The 13,833-nt window shown below is 39.5% G+C and overlaps 1 protein-coding gene across 1 annotated transcript in view; it reads right to left on the reverse strand.

The window, feature by feature from the left end:
* Positions 1-9,862, reverse strand: part of ARMC1 (armadillo repeat containing 1) — a 33,311-nt gene extending 23,449 nt beyond the window's left edge. The window contains exons 1-2 of the mRNA XM_081817122.1: positions 9,655-9,862; positions 3,922-4,156 (exon numbers count right to left, since the gene is read on the reverse strand). Of these exons, the coding sequence (XP_081673248.1) occupies positions 3,922-4,118 (197 nt within the window). The 5' untranslated portion in view covers positions 4,119-4,156; positions 9,655-9,862. The remainder of the gene's footprint in view (positions 1-3,921; positions 4,157-9,654) is intronic.
* Positions 9,863-13,833: the final 3,971 nt, after the last annotated feature.

Here is a 13,833-nt window from a genome sequence, read left to right on the forward strand (position 1 = left end):
CCCGCATCGGGCTCCCTGCTCGGCAGGGAGCCTGCTTCTCCCTCTGACCCTCCCCCCTCTCATGTGCTCTCTCTCTCTCATTCTCTCTGTCTCAAATAAATAAAATCTTTAAAAAAAAAAAAAAAAAGAAGTGAGCTGGGCGGAGGCTCCAAGATAGCCTCAGAATGGGGCTGGTCACTAGAAAGACCAAGAGATTAGAGGGTGGGAACTTTAAGCCCCACCCACCGGCTGGAGGTGGGGAGGCGCTGGAGATTAAGCTCTATAAAAACTCCTGAACAAGGAGATTCAGTTTCTGAATTGGTGAATACATCCATCTGCCAGGAGCGTGGCACACCTCAACTCCACAGGGACAGATGGTACTGCACTCAGGACCCCTCCAGACCTTGCCCTATATACCTATTCATTCGTACCCTTTATAATAAACTGGTAAATATAAGTCAAGCAGCTTCCTGAGTTCTGGAGCCATTCTAGTAAATTATCAAACCTGAGGAAGGGGCCATTGGAACACCCAATTTATAGCTGCTCCGTCAGAAATTCGGGTGACCTGATACTTGCAACTGGCCTTTGAAGTGCAGGCAGTCTTGTGGGAGTGAGCCTTACATTGGGGGAGTTTGACACTTAACTCCAGGTGGGTAGGTCTAAATTGAACTGAATTGAACTGAATTGCTGGACACCCAGGTGGTGTCCACAAAGAATCTGAGAATTGTCACAAAACACCCCAGGTGGCTAGAATTTGCAGAGCAGAATAAAAGAGAGGCGGGATCTGACCGGGGGCGGGGTGGAATCAATAGAAATAGACCAAGATGTGACAGAGATGGAATTAGAAAATAAGGGCATTTTATTTTATTTTAAAGATTTTATCCATTTATTTGAGAGAGAGAATGAGAGACAGAGAACACGAGAGGGAAGAGGGTCAGAGGGAGAAGCAGACCCCCCGCTGAGCAGGGAGCCCAATGTGGGACTTGATCCCGGGACTCCAGGATCATGACCTGAGCCGAAGGCAGTCGCTTAACCAACTGAGCCACCCAGGTGCCCAAATAAGGGCATTTTAAAAACAGCTATTATAAATATGCTCCATATGTTCAAGGATGAGTAGGAAAACATGAGCATGATGAGGAAAGAAATGGAAGATATTAAAAAGCCCCAAATGTAACTTCTAGAGGACAAAAACATAATATCTGAAATGAAAACAAAACTGGATGGGTTAAGAACAGATTAGACATTACAGAAAAAAAGATCAGTGAGCTTAAAATGTAGCAATAGAAACTACCCAAATTAAGCTCAGAGAGGAGGGAAAAAAAAGACTTAAAGGGAAAAAAAAAAAAGAGCAGCACAATGACCTGTAGGACAATATGAAATATCTAACATACATGAAACTGGAATACTGGAGGAGTGAGGAGGCATTAAAAAAATCCGAAAAAATTGTGGATGACAATTTCCCCAAATTAATGAAAACTATAAAACCACAGATCCAAGCAGCTCAACAAATCCCAAGAACAAAAACAAGACACAAAGAAAACCATCCATCCCAAGCACATCATAATCATTTGCTGAAAAAGTGATAGTCACCAAAAAAGCCAGAAAAAGTTAATTATGTAGAGAGGAAGAAAGATTAATTACAGCAGTCTCATTAGAAATCATATGAAATGAAAAAAAGGAGTATAGCTTATAAGCCAAGAGTGAAGAGAAAACGAAATTATAAAAACACACCTGCTCTTCAACCTCAGTGGGAGAACTTGCACCCACTTATTCCCCTCCTTTCTCTCTAGCTCTGTCCCTCCATGACTTCACTTCCCTTCCTGCTCAGCCTGGCATCTACAGGCTATCATTTTCACCTACTCTCTTGCCAAGATCCTGCATTTCCTTGCCTAGCCTCCTGTACAACTTACCTGGCCAGGAATCAACCCTGAACAAATCCAACTATTTGGCTCTCAGGGCCTACCAGTGGCCTGAAGGGAGGTGAAAAAGGAGTTTCATAAGCCGGAAGTATCTTCTCAATTCAGTGTTACCAAGCTAATCAGGCCTTCACTGCTGAACAATCTCATCATTCTCCTCAGTCAACAACCTGTCCCATTTTCCCTAACAACTATAAGAGCTTCCTCAAACCTCTTCCACTCTCTGACAGCCCCTGGCCTTTTTTTTTTTTTTTTTTGCCCCTAGCCTTCTGAATTTACATAGATCCAAGTCTAGTCCACCAAAAAAAAAAAAAAAAAAAGTTCTTCCTTCAACCCCAAGTCCCTATCTAGAGACCAACACTCTCTCTTCTCATCCTTATTGCAATTAAGACCAAACTAGGGGCCATGCAAATTTTCCCATTTGTTGTTACTGTTCACTTGTCAATGTCTGTTTTGCCTGTTAAATTTCATCTACGAAGGTAAAATAGAAAATCCGTATTATGAAGTTTGATTTTTGAAAAGGAAAATGCATATATTACTGTTCTGTACAAACTTGTGAAATTAGACTAAGTGGGAATTCATCGTGGGTTTTTAAGTAAAGGGCAATGGTTTAAAATATCTATTACAATAACTTTCTTTTAAACATTCTGGTTATGAAAATTTTAGAGGACACAAAAGTAGAGAAAATTGGCGGTGACCCTGCTGAACTCATCATGTGGCACCAACAATTTTATCAACCATCTCCCCTGTCGGTCACTACACTGGAGTATTTTATAGCAAATATTGGAGAACATATAATTTCATTTGTAAGTACTCCAGTAAATCCTTAAGAAGGCCTCAACCGTCACATCCTTAAGAAATTAGTTTTTTTAAAGTTAACTTAATAAATTTATACCCTGCAAAAGTAATGATTCTTTAATACCTACTATCTGATCCATATTCATTTCAAACTATCTAAAAAAATACGTTTTTTGGTTGATTTGTTCAAATTAGGATCCAAACCAGGTCCACACATTACCCTTGGCTGATAAGTCTCTTAAGTCACTTTTAATCTTTAACAGTTAACCACTATTCCTCTCCTCCACCCCAACTGTCTTTCTTTTTAATGTCATTTACTATTCACAGAACCAGATTATTTGTCCTCGAGAGAAATTACCACATTCTGGATTTGCCTGATTGCTTTCCATTGTTCTTTCACGTTTCTCTAGTTCCCACATTTCTCATTACATGGTAGCTCCTTCTACTTTATTAGCTATGATCCTGTACATTTTTCTCTTCTCCTCTCCTTTTATCTTTCCCTCCCATCTTCTACTAAAACAAGTGCTATGTCCATCTACTGATAAGTGGATAAAGAGAATGTGGCATTTCCCTACAATGGAGTATTATTCGGCCATAAAAGGGAATGCAGTACTAGACATGTGACAATAAAGACGAATCTTGAAAACATTATGCTCAGTGAAAGATGCCAGTCACAAAAGCCACATATTACATGATTCTATTTATGTAAAAAATATATAGGCATCTTTTTTTTTTTTTCCCAAATAGACTAACACAGAGAAAGAAAGTGGTTACTTAGGGGGGCTGGGAAGCAATAGGTAGAAGAGTTTCTTTCTGAGGTGATGAAAATGTTCTAAAATTGTGCTGATGGCTCTGCAACTCTGAATACACTAAAAACCAATGAACGATACACTTTAAATAAGTGACTTGTATGGTAGGTGATTCAGACCTTAATAAAGTATTATAAAAGAAAAACAAAACAATACATATCTTTTTAATGTGTCTATCCATATTGAAATGATACAATCCTCAAGATTCCTTAAGTGAAAAAAGGAAGTTGCAGAACATTCCATGCATGTAGTATGCTACCATTTGTGTCAAAGGACTATACACTATTAAAGGCTATTTTGGGGGGAAAGCAGACTTACTACTATTTGCTCTATAGTCACTTTTAATTTTTTACCATGTCATCTAACACTTTTTCAAATTCTTCTGAATTGCAAAAGTGTAACACTGAGACTAAAATTACTAAAGGTAACTTACAAGCAAAGCCGAGTGGACAACAGGGGGGTTGGGATGGTCCATAAACAAAATAAGGCCAGGCAGACATCCCTGGTCCTGGACAATGGCTCTCCTATTTAATGGATCTGCTGCTAGATCCCGTAGCTGGTTAACTACTGAGAGAGCATCAGGTTCTTCATTCATTGTGGAGGAGGAAGAATTCATCTTCTATGCCATACACATGAACAAAATCTTCTTAAATTCTGTAGAAACGGTTTGCAAAATTAGTTCTAGGCTGCTGAGGTACATTCTGGCATTTGTCAAATAATCAGGATTACAACACCTTTAGAAAGAAACAGATGAATCTAAATCACACAAAAATTTGAGAATTGGCAATTCCACAGTTTAAGTAAAATGAACATAAGAAGCTGAGTAAAAAAAAAAAAATCAAGTTATTTATGGGCACAATATTTAAAGAACATATGTCATCTTCAATATTCCAATAAATTCTTTTAGCAATACATATTTTAACACTAAAGTCACAATAAACAAGATCTTTACAGTTCATGCTCATAACCTTCACTATACTTCTCAAATTATACCACTGCTGGTGCTTTTCTCCTCTAGAACATTTCTGGAGCCTAATACAAGTGTTTCAGGGAAAGGTGGCTAGCTGAAAGCTTTTCTTATTCATCTAGGAATAAAATCCAGCATACTAGGTTTACAAAAGATAAAATCCCCTAGGAAAAAAGAGGGAGTCAAAAAAGGCTGTGAACAACAACAAAAAAAGCCAAGAAGGGTATCTCACCCTGTGTGTCAGGTCCCAGGAGTTAGGCAGATCACAGTGAATCTGAACTGAATCTAAACACACCTGAGTGTGCCATATTCAGAAGAATGGAACACAGTTTGAGGTAATTCATTTGACAGATAAGGAAACAGTCACATAGAAGTTAAATAATTTGCCCCATGTGACAAAAGCTAGTGAATATAAAAGTGTGCTAAAATCTTATCTCCTAATCAACAGCCTGTCCACTTTCTGTAGTCTTATTTTTAATTTTTATTTAAATTCAATTAACATATAATGTATTATTGGTTTCAGAGGTAGAGGTCAGTGATTCATCAGTCTTATACAATACCTAGTGCTCATTACATCACGTGCACCCCTTAATGTCCATCACCCCCAGTTACCCCATCCCCCGACCCCTCTCCCCTCCAGCAACCCTGTTTCCTTCCGTAGTCTTTTTATTCTTTTCCATACAATACTTTTTTTTTTAATTTATTCATTTATTTGAGAGAGAACGAGAGAGAGAGCGAGAGAGGGGGAAAGAGTGCATGCATGGGGGTAGGGGCAGAGGGAGAGGGAGAAGATCTCCAGCAGACTCCATCCTGAGGACTGAGTGAGATGTGAGGTTTGATCCCAGGACCCTGAGATCATGACCTGAGCCAAAATCAAGAGTCGGCTGCTTAACCGACTGAGCCACCCAGGTTCAGGTCCCCCCCAATACAGTCCTTGTAAATTTGCATACCTTTTCCCCATAAAAGCAAACCTGGATATTTTAGAAAATATAACATGCCAAACATAAGAAAGCTAAAGAAACAAAATATCAAGGAATAATCTTCATATGTGCAGAAAGTTAAAAATAATAACTTCCATTAACCAAGTTATACAGCATATTCCTTATTAGTAAGAATATAAAGGTGTAAATACTTTCCATGAATACATGAGTATGTTTAGTGCCAATTTGGGAAGGGAGGGCAGGAACAAAATTTTTCTGTAACTCCAGAAAGACTATTAAAGGCTATTTTGGGGGGAAAAGGTAGTAATGCAGAAATGCCCTTACCAGGTATTGAAATATACAAAGCTATAAATAGTAAAGGAGGGGCGGGGCCTGCAACAGAGAGATACTTCTCCCAGGAAAGTTATTTATACATTCAGTATAAGAAAGCAGGCTCTCAGTGAGTCAGACCAAGGCTCCACTGCTTGGTAAATACAATTTTGGGCAAATCCCTTACTCTTTGTCTCAGTTTCTTCATCTGTTAACATAGGGCTAATTACAGCAGCTATCAAAGGTGTATTTTCTAAATAAAATGGCAATACATGGAAAGGGCTCAGAGTGGTGCCTAGCACACTGTAAATGCTCAATAAAGTGTTAAGTTACATGGAACCAAAAATCAATCAAAAATAGTAAGATTACTCAATGAATAGTATTGGAATGACTTCTAAGCGGTTTAAAACCACTGCTAAGCAAGTTTAATTCATACCACATGGCAAAAAGAAATCCTATTCAAGATAAAATACATTAAGTAGTTAAATTTTTTAGGTATGCAAGCAAATGCAAAATAAAGGACTCAGAGAAAACGGCTTTAGCGAGATAGTATTTGGCAGGTTATTTTCAAAAAATGAAAATATTATAGTTACTGTGGCAATTTAAAAAAGGATTTAGAAAAAAGCAATAGACTGAACACACACAGATAAGACTAACGGGTTTGGGGTAATGTTGCCTCTTAGGTGCCTCTATTTTCAGCATCCTCAATATCCCTGTTTACAAACCACCTTACCCATGAGCTGTATGTGCTGTCACCAGCACAAATCTTATCCAAACTGGTACCTGAAGAACCAATTACTGGCTCAAAGGCCCAAGAGCCAAGCTACATTTAAGAACCAAATACACTTAAAGAGGTCCTTCTGCATTCACCTCTGGCCGTGGAACTGGAGAGCTCCATTCTTATCTAAGGAGTCCTTGTAACTATTCAGTGGGAATGATGCTGAAAAAGTTATGGCCTTTCCTGTTCCTTTGAGATGAGTAAGAGCCAAAACATTTAAAACTTCCAATTTTCAAAGCCCACAGACAAGGAGAGGACTCAAATCAGGATCTTCCAAGGAAAAGGTCAGAAATACCACAAGGCATCAAAAATTCTAACACAACAGAGGCAGATGCTGTGGCCAAGCACTGCATTTCCTATGGCACTTCAATGAATGCAAAAAAGGTAGACAGAAGCTATGATTTCTCCCCTAAATTAGATGGGTTTTTAGGTAAAACTTCAAGAGAAATTTCCTCAGTGTTAGAGTTCATTTTTCTTTCCTTATTTAATATTCTTGCCAATATCAAGTTTTTCTGAGAATTGCCTGATCCTGTTAAATGATCAGTATTCCTGTGGATTGAGGAATTCACATAGCAGTTTTTATAAGACAGCTATGGAACAGTTGAGAAAATGGAAACAAGTAAACAAAAGTTAGAACTTTACCGCCAATTCATGTATTAGATACATTTAGTCTTTCTGTGTTAATTGTATCATTTTCACACACTCAAGTTGTTTGATAAAAATGTTAGCCTTCCTAGGCTGGAAAAAATGTTTTTTTAAATGATACATTTTGATATTCATTCTATCTTACCTTCTCTTATTCTCAAATTGGCAGATCTCAAAATAATTTTTTTTAAAAGATTTTATTTACTTATTTGACACAGAGAGAGAGAGAGAGAGAGAAGAAGCGGGCGGAGCAGCAGAGGGAGAGGGAGAAGCCAACTCCCCGCTGAGCAGAGAGCCCGATGCGGGGCTTGATCCCAGCACCCTGGGATCATTACCTGAGCTGAAGGCAAACACTTAACCGAGCCACCCAGGCATCCCTCAAAATAATTTTCAAATTAACATTTTAAATACACTTATCTGAGTAATTTTGTAGCAACCAATGAACCAAAACTTAAGTTAAAAAAACCAAAACAGCTCTCTTCTTCTGTAATGAGTACTGCATTAGGTTCAAAAGAAAAGCTTGCAGGGCGCCTAGGTGGCTCAGTCGGTTAAGTGTCTGCCTTCAGCTCAGGTCATGATCCCGGAGTCCCAGGATCAAGCCCCGTATGGGGCTTCCTGCTCAGCAGGGAGCCTGCTTCTCCCTCTGCCGCTCTTGTGTTCTCCCCTCACTCTCTTTCTCTCTCAAATAAATAAATAAAATATTGAAAACCAAAAAATAAGCTAGCTTTCTAGTTGCTCTTTTCATTTTAAAATACTAATGCCAAGAAATGTGGACCTGGGCAGCCTACGTCAGAATAAACTGGGATTCTTAAAATGTAGGTTCCAAGACCCATACCCAGACCTCACCAGGAATCCTTGGAGGTAGGGCCCAACACATGATTTTAATAAGCACACCAGGTGATTCCTGGTACAAATAAGAGCAATTAAAACTTTACAGTGGTCGATAACTGCATGTCCTTTTAATATGGCTGGGAACATCTGAATAAAACCCTGCATACTTAAATTCTACAAGATACTTTAATTACTGTGCAACATGACATTAAGTGAATTTGGGACTATGTTTCAGTTTCATTACCAGATAACCAAATAAATAAACTTTAAAAACCACTAGCAGTAGCAAATTTACTGACTCCTTCGAAAGAAAATGGACGCTCTTAATCAAAGGAACAAAACTGTGGGGGGCGGAATTATGGTGGAGAATTTGTGTACAGATTTTGTGAGTAAACAGAAGGTTCCTGAAATTTTATTTGTTAGCAGTACTATTTAACATCTCTTGTCTCAATCATTTTATTTTTTAGACCAATACCTGATGACTTACAAGTTAGCTTTTAATTACTTTTAAAATATTCTTTTCTAAGATTTTTGGCTGCTAAGCTAAACTTGCCAATACAGACATAACGAAAAATCAAAGCCTCATTAGTAAATGAGGAAAATGTGAAAAAAACGTTCTCCTCATCTATTAGAACATAAATGCATACACTGCATACCTTTTCTCTTTCGTTTAGTTCAATTTGGACAAACAGATCATAAAACAATGCATGCTCCCCAAAATTTAAGGAGCACTCTGATTACCTAAGGGATCTTGTTCAAAAGCAGATCTGATTCAGTAGATGGAGCGAGGCTTGAGATTCTGCATTTCCAAAAAGCTCCCAGGTGAGGCCTATCCTGCTGGAACTGGGAATTTAGGTGATAGATGTGAGACTATAATTACGATTTTCTTTTCTTCAGCCAAAACGTACCACTCGATTCAAAGAATGATTTAGGTCTCTTACAACTAAGAGCTACAGAGAGTACACAACCACAACCTAAATCCATATTCAGTTAAGCAAGTTTTAAAAAATAACATAAGCATTGAGTTCAGATCTGGCTTTCCCTTACTAGCAACTAATTTTAACTCTTCAAGAAGTTGAGCCTCAGTTTCCTCTCAAAAATCCTGAGCGACTGTCAGGATCAAAAAAATAAGAACTTGAAGCGAGCACCAGCAATTACCAAAGAAGAACAATACTTGATCCTGTGGTACTTCTATTCCACCAGGTGTTGGGGTATATTCTGCACCTCCCTAACACATCAGTGCACTATCACTAAAGGAACTGCTAACTGCACGAAGGCCTCCAAGAAGTTATTAAAATATAGGGATGTGAATGCTGATCTCTCTTGAATGAAGACAACCACAACAATGTCCTTCCACTCTTAGCAGACATGCAGGTGCACAAGAGTTACCAAAGAACAAGCTGGAGAGAGGAAGAAGTGAGATAACAACCATTAATAACGACAGGGTTCGTAAAAAATCGGACGTGCGGGGGATGGAGAGGAAATGAGCAAAGCTAACGTTTTCACAGGACACATTGGGGCAAGGCCCTTTAAAGCGCTTGGTGGGACGCACTGCTGGGTCCGGAGAAGGCCAGCGGGGAGCGCCTCGGCCCAGGCCGACTCGCAGACTTGATGCAGGGGCCGCTCTCCGCGGCCTTCCTAGCTCCACCGCTTTGTCCGCCGCCCCTGGACCCTTACATACCGCGCCAGAGCTTTAGGAGTCCAGAGCCTGCCGCACCATCAGGGCCACACCAACGAACGAGGTAGAGGGACCCAGGAGCCGCACAGCGGGTCCCTCCGCTCGCAGCCGCGGCCTCAGCGGTGACAAACGACCAGGTTAACTCGAGAAGCCGAAGAGCGAGGACGCTGGTGGGGAAAGGCTCTACAGACTCTCCCCCATGACCCTACAACATCCATCACTTCTGCCCTCTCATTGGCTGATGCCATTCCAACGCGAAGATAACACGTCCAGTACGTGAAGGCCTTCTTAGGCTAAAGCGTTCATTGGTGACCTAGGGAAAAGCACTAAGTGTTGAACGGAAGAGTCCAATGAGAGCCCAGGAACACTGGATTTGGAGCGAACGAATCTCCGTCCGCTAGGCATTAAGCAGAGAAAGTTGAATTCGGCGGTGAAACCGTTGCAGTTTCCCGACTACAATTCTCAGCTTCCCGGCGCTGAAGGAACCTGTCTGCTCCTGCGTTCGGAAAAATCAAATGGTACGTTTTCCTCTGGCAGCTCTTTCAGGTCTAATAAAGTATTTTCGTGATATTTCATTCGTTTTTCTGAGTCTTAATTCATAATCTTAAAGTTTTTTGAGTTTTTGGTAAGAACATTAGCCCTATGTTAGGTGTTTTTTGAATTGCGTTCATTTCTTGTTCGTGTTCACTGTCTTCTAAGCGCGAAGGCTGCAAAGTACAGTTTTTTGTTTGTTTTAAATAACTTTTTTTTGGAAGGATTTTTTTTTTTCTTGTAAGGGAAAGGGACTTAGAGTCAGAGAATCTTCTCAAATTCGTCATGAAGTATTTTTTAGATACTGTCCTCTATTTAGTTTATCATAGTAAGGATTTATATAATTTTGTCACTGCTAGTCACTGGCCGTTTTGTTTTGCTTAAGTATAGATCTTGGTTTTTAAAGATATTTCTCTAAATATTAGTGTAATTTAAATTCCACAGGCCATTCTGAGAATAATGCATCCGTTGCACCCAATAACTTCACCGAATGGATATTGTTGGGTGCCTGGGTGGCTCAGTCGGTTAAGCGTCTGCCTTCGGCTCGAGTCATGATCCCAGAGTCCTGGGATCGAGCCCCACATCGGGCTCTGCTCGGCGGGAGGCCTGCTTCCTTTCCCACTCCTCCTGCTTGTTTCTGCTCTCGCTAACTCTCTCTCTCTGTCAAATAAATAAATAAAATCTTAAAAAAAAAAAAAAAGATAATATTGTTAACTCAGCTGTCCTCAAGGTTCCAAACATAGAAATAAAAAGCATCAGTATATAAAGACGTAAATACAAAGACGGTTATTATAATGTTCATATTGGCAAAAAACCCCAAAACAACACCAGTAAAAAAACCTCAACATCAAATGAATGCATATAAATAGTGGAATGTTTTAGTAAATGTTGGTATATCTATAGGCCATGGGCCATAATGAAAAATATATTAGAAAACCTTTAAGAAAGGGAAATGAGAGCTATAGGAAGAGACGTTGAGGGATTTCCACAAAGTTAAGTAATAAAATATGCTTCAAAGTATATATAGACTATGGCCTGATTTTTGGAAACAATAACAAATCATATCCTACATGTTTATGTAAATGTATATCTTTATATATTATTCTATGAGCATGGAAAATATATAGGAAGATACAGTCAAGGTTTTCAGCATATATTACCTGAATATGTAGGACAGGATCTGAGAGAGTAGGAGCCCACGACACACAAAAAAGTTTTTTTGTTTTTAAGATTTTTATTTATTAGAGAAAGCATAAACAGGGGGAGCAGCAAAGGGAGAGGGAGAAGCAGGCTCCCTGCTGAGCAGGAAGCCTGACTTAGGGCTTGTTACCAGGCCCCTGGGATCATGACCTGACCTGAAGGCAGATCCTTAACCAACTGAGCACAAAAAAGTAAAAAATAAACTAAATTTACTGGGGAGGTGGGGTGTAAATATAAATTTTCATTAAGTAAAATCTAGGTGGTATTTAGTAATTTCAAGGAACTGCTTTTCCAAGTATGAGAGTGATAAACTTGGGGTCACAAAACAGTTACATCTGAGGAGGATATATGGTGAGAGGTAAGATAGGAGGTTGATGACATAACTAGTAAGCCCTACCCAATGACTCAGTGTCTGTAGGACCTCATTCAGAAAAGCTACATGGTGCCATTTGGGTCAGACAAATCTTGATTTTGACCACTTGCTGGCTTTATGACTCTATACTAGTCACTTTGCTACTGAGGACCTCAATCTCCTCTAAAAAACAGAGATAATGGCACCTGCCTTCCAAGATTGCTGTGGGAAACAACATAAAATAGTGTAAGGGAGAACACCCAGCCCAGTGTCTAGAGGCTGTTCCATAAATGTACATTTAGTCCCACTTCTCTCTGTATAAAAATCTATTCTCCAGAAAAGATCTGATAAGAGCTAATTTGTAATGGTAAAATTCTTGAGTGCTTACTAATACTGGAAAAGATAAAGAAGAAAAGAAACATCACCGGTCACCTTTAGAGAATTTGAAGGAACCAAATTATTTTTCTGAAAACTGGTAAATAAATGGAGAGACTCAAACCAAGCATTAAAACTGCCTTTCTTATATGTAGTATATTTCAGGGTAACAAAATAGTTGATGTGTAATAATTATTCTGAAAACCGGTAAATATTAAGAAACAAGCATTCAACCTGCTTTTCTTTACAAACGTGCCTCAAGGTAACCAGTTAGCTAATAAATGACACATCCGGCCTCACCTTGTCTTTTTTTTTTTTTTTTTAAGATTTTATTTGACAGAGAAACAGAAAGGGAACACAAGCAGGGGGACGGGCAGAGGGAGAAGCAGGCTCCTCACTGAGTAGGGCTGCGGCACTCGATCCCAGGACCCTGGGATCATGACCTGAGCAGAAGGCAGACGCTTAATGACTGAGCCACCCAGGCGCCCCTGGCCTCACCTTGTCTTAAAATGCCCTTCACATGGGCACTTCACTGTCCTATCTGGTGGTCTTTTGCCAGTTAGGTTTTTCTGGATTCTAACTTGGAACCTCTTAAGGCCCATTTCAATGTGTTATATTTTCTATAGAGAGGCAGTCGGAGCTGGAAAAAGTGCTGAACTAGAGAGAAAGGGTCTGGATTTTCAGGGAAGATACTGTTTAAAGCTTGCAGATTATTCAACCTATCTCACCAAATGGGATTGTCATTAAAACTTAATGTGAGACAGGCTGATGAACATATTTGGACATTTGTCCCCTACTTTACTAACCACTGGATCATACCACACAGCCGACTAAATGTCTTTCATGGGTACTATTTATTGGGCCCTTGTGATAAACCAGGTATAACCCTTAATATTTTACAAATGTTACACAGTCGGTCTTCAGGGCTATCCTGTGAGGTGGCTATTTTCCCCACTGTGCAGTTCAGGGAATTGAGACCTCGAGAGGCTGACTGACTTACCCAGGGCCACACAGCTGATAAGTGGCAGAGGCATTTTTGAATATGGGTCTGTCTGACTTGGAAGTTCACATACTTTCTACAAGAGAATTCAGCTTCACCATCTACCGATACAAACAAATGGGAATCTGACCTTTTTGTTAAATTTCTGCAAGGGAGCTGGCCCACAACTGGCCTTGGTCACCTTTCTATTGCCTAAAATACACTTAATAATGGATAAATCTCTCCCTAAACAATGACACTGTAGTCCTTTAATCTGTTAGGAATTTGGAGGCAGAGAAAGGTCAAGGGACTTTTTCATGGCTGCACAGTGAGTAAGAGAGAACCCTGATTCTTTCTCCTCTTTTCAATAAATAACTACTGAAGTTTCAGTTTTTCTGGATTCTGCCAAGGAAGCTGAGTCATTTATTTGGGTAAAAAACTCCAGGTTCAGATACACTAAAAAGAAAGGAAAGTCATTTTCTCCTAAAGTCTCCAAATGGATTGCCCTGTAACCTTCTACATTAATTTCCAAACTTAGTTGTGCAAAACAATCACCTAAGATTCAGGGAAGAGGCCTGGGTATATATATTTTTAAACATACTCTCCAAAGTGGAGTTTCAGAACCATCAATCTTGCAGAGAAGACGGAAATTGTATGATTTATTGCTTCCTAATGAATCACTCCAAAACTTAGCAGCTTAACACAATAATCGTTTATTATCTCATAGTTTCTGTGCATGCAGAAT

Source organism: Leptonychotes weddellii, chromosome 4 (genome assembly GCF_054177405.1).
Source record: "Leptonychotes weddellii isolate Sample4059 chromosome 4, ASM5417740v2, whole genome shotgun sequence".
NCBI lineage: Eukaryota > Metazoa > Chordata > Mammalia > Carnivora > Phocidae > Leptonychotes > Leptonychotes weddellii.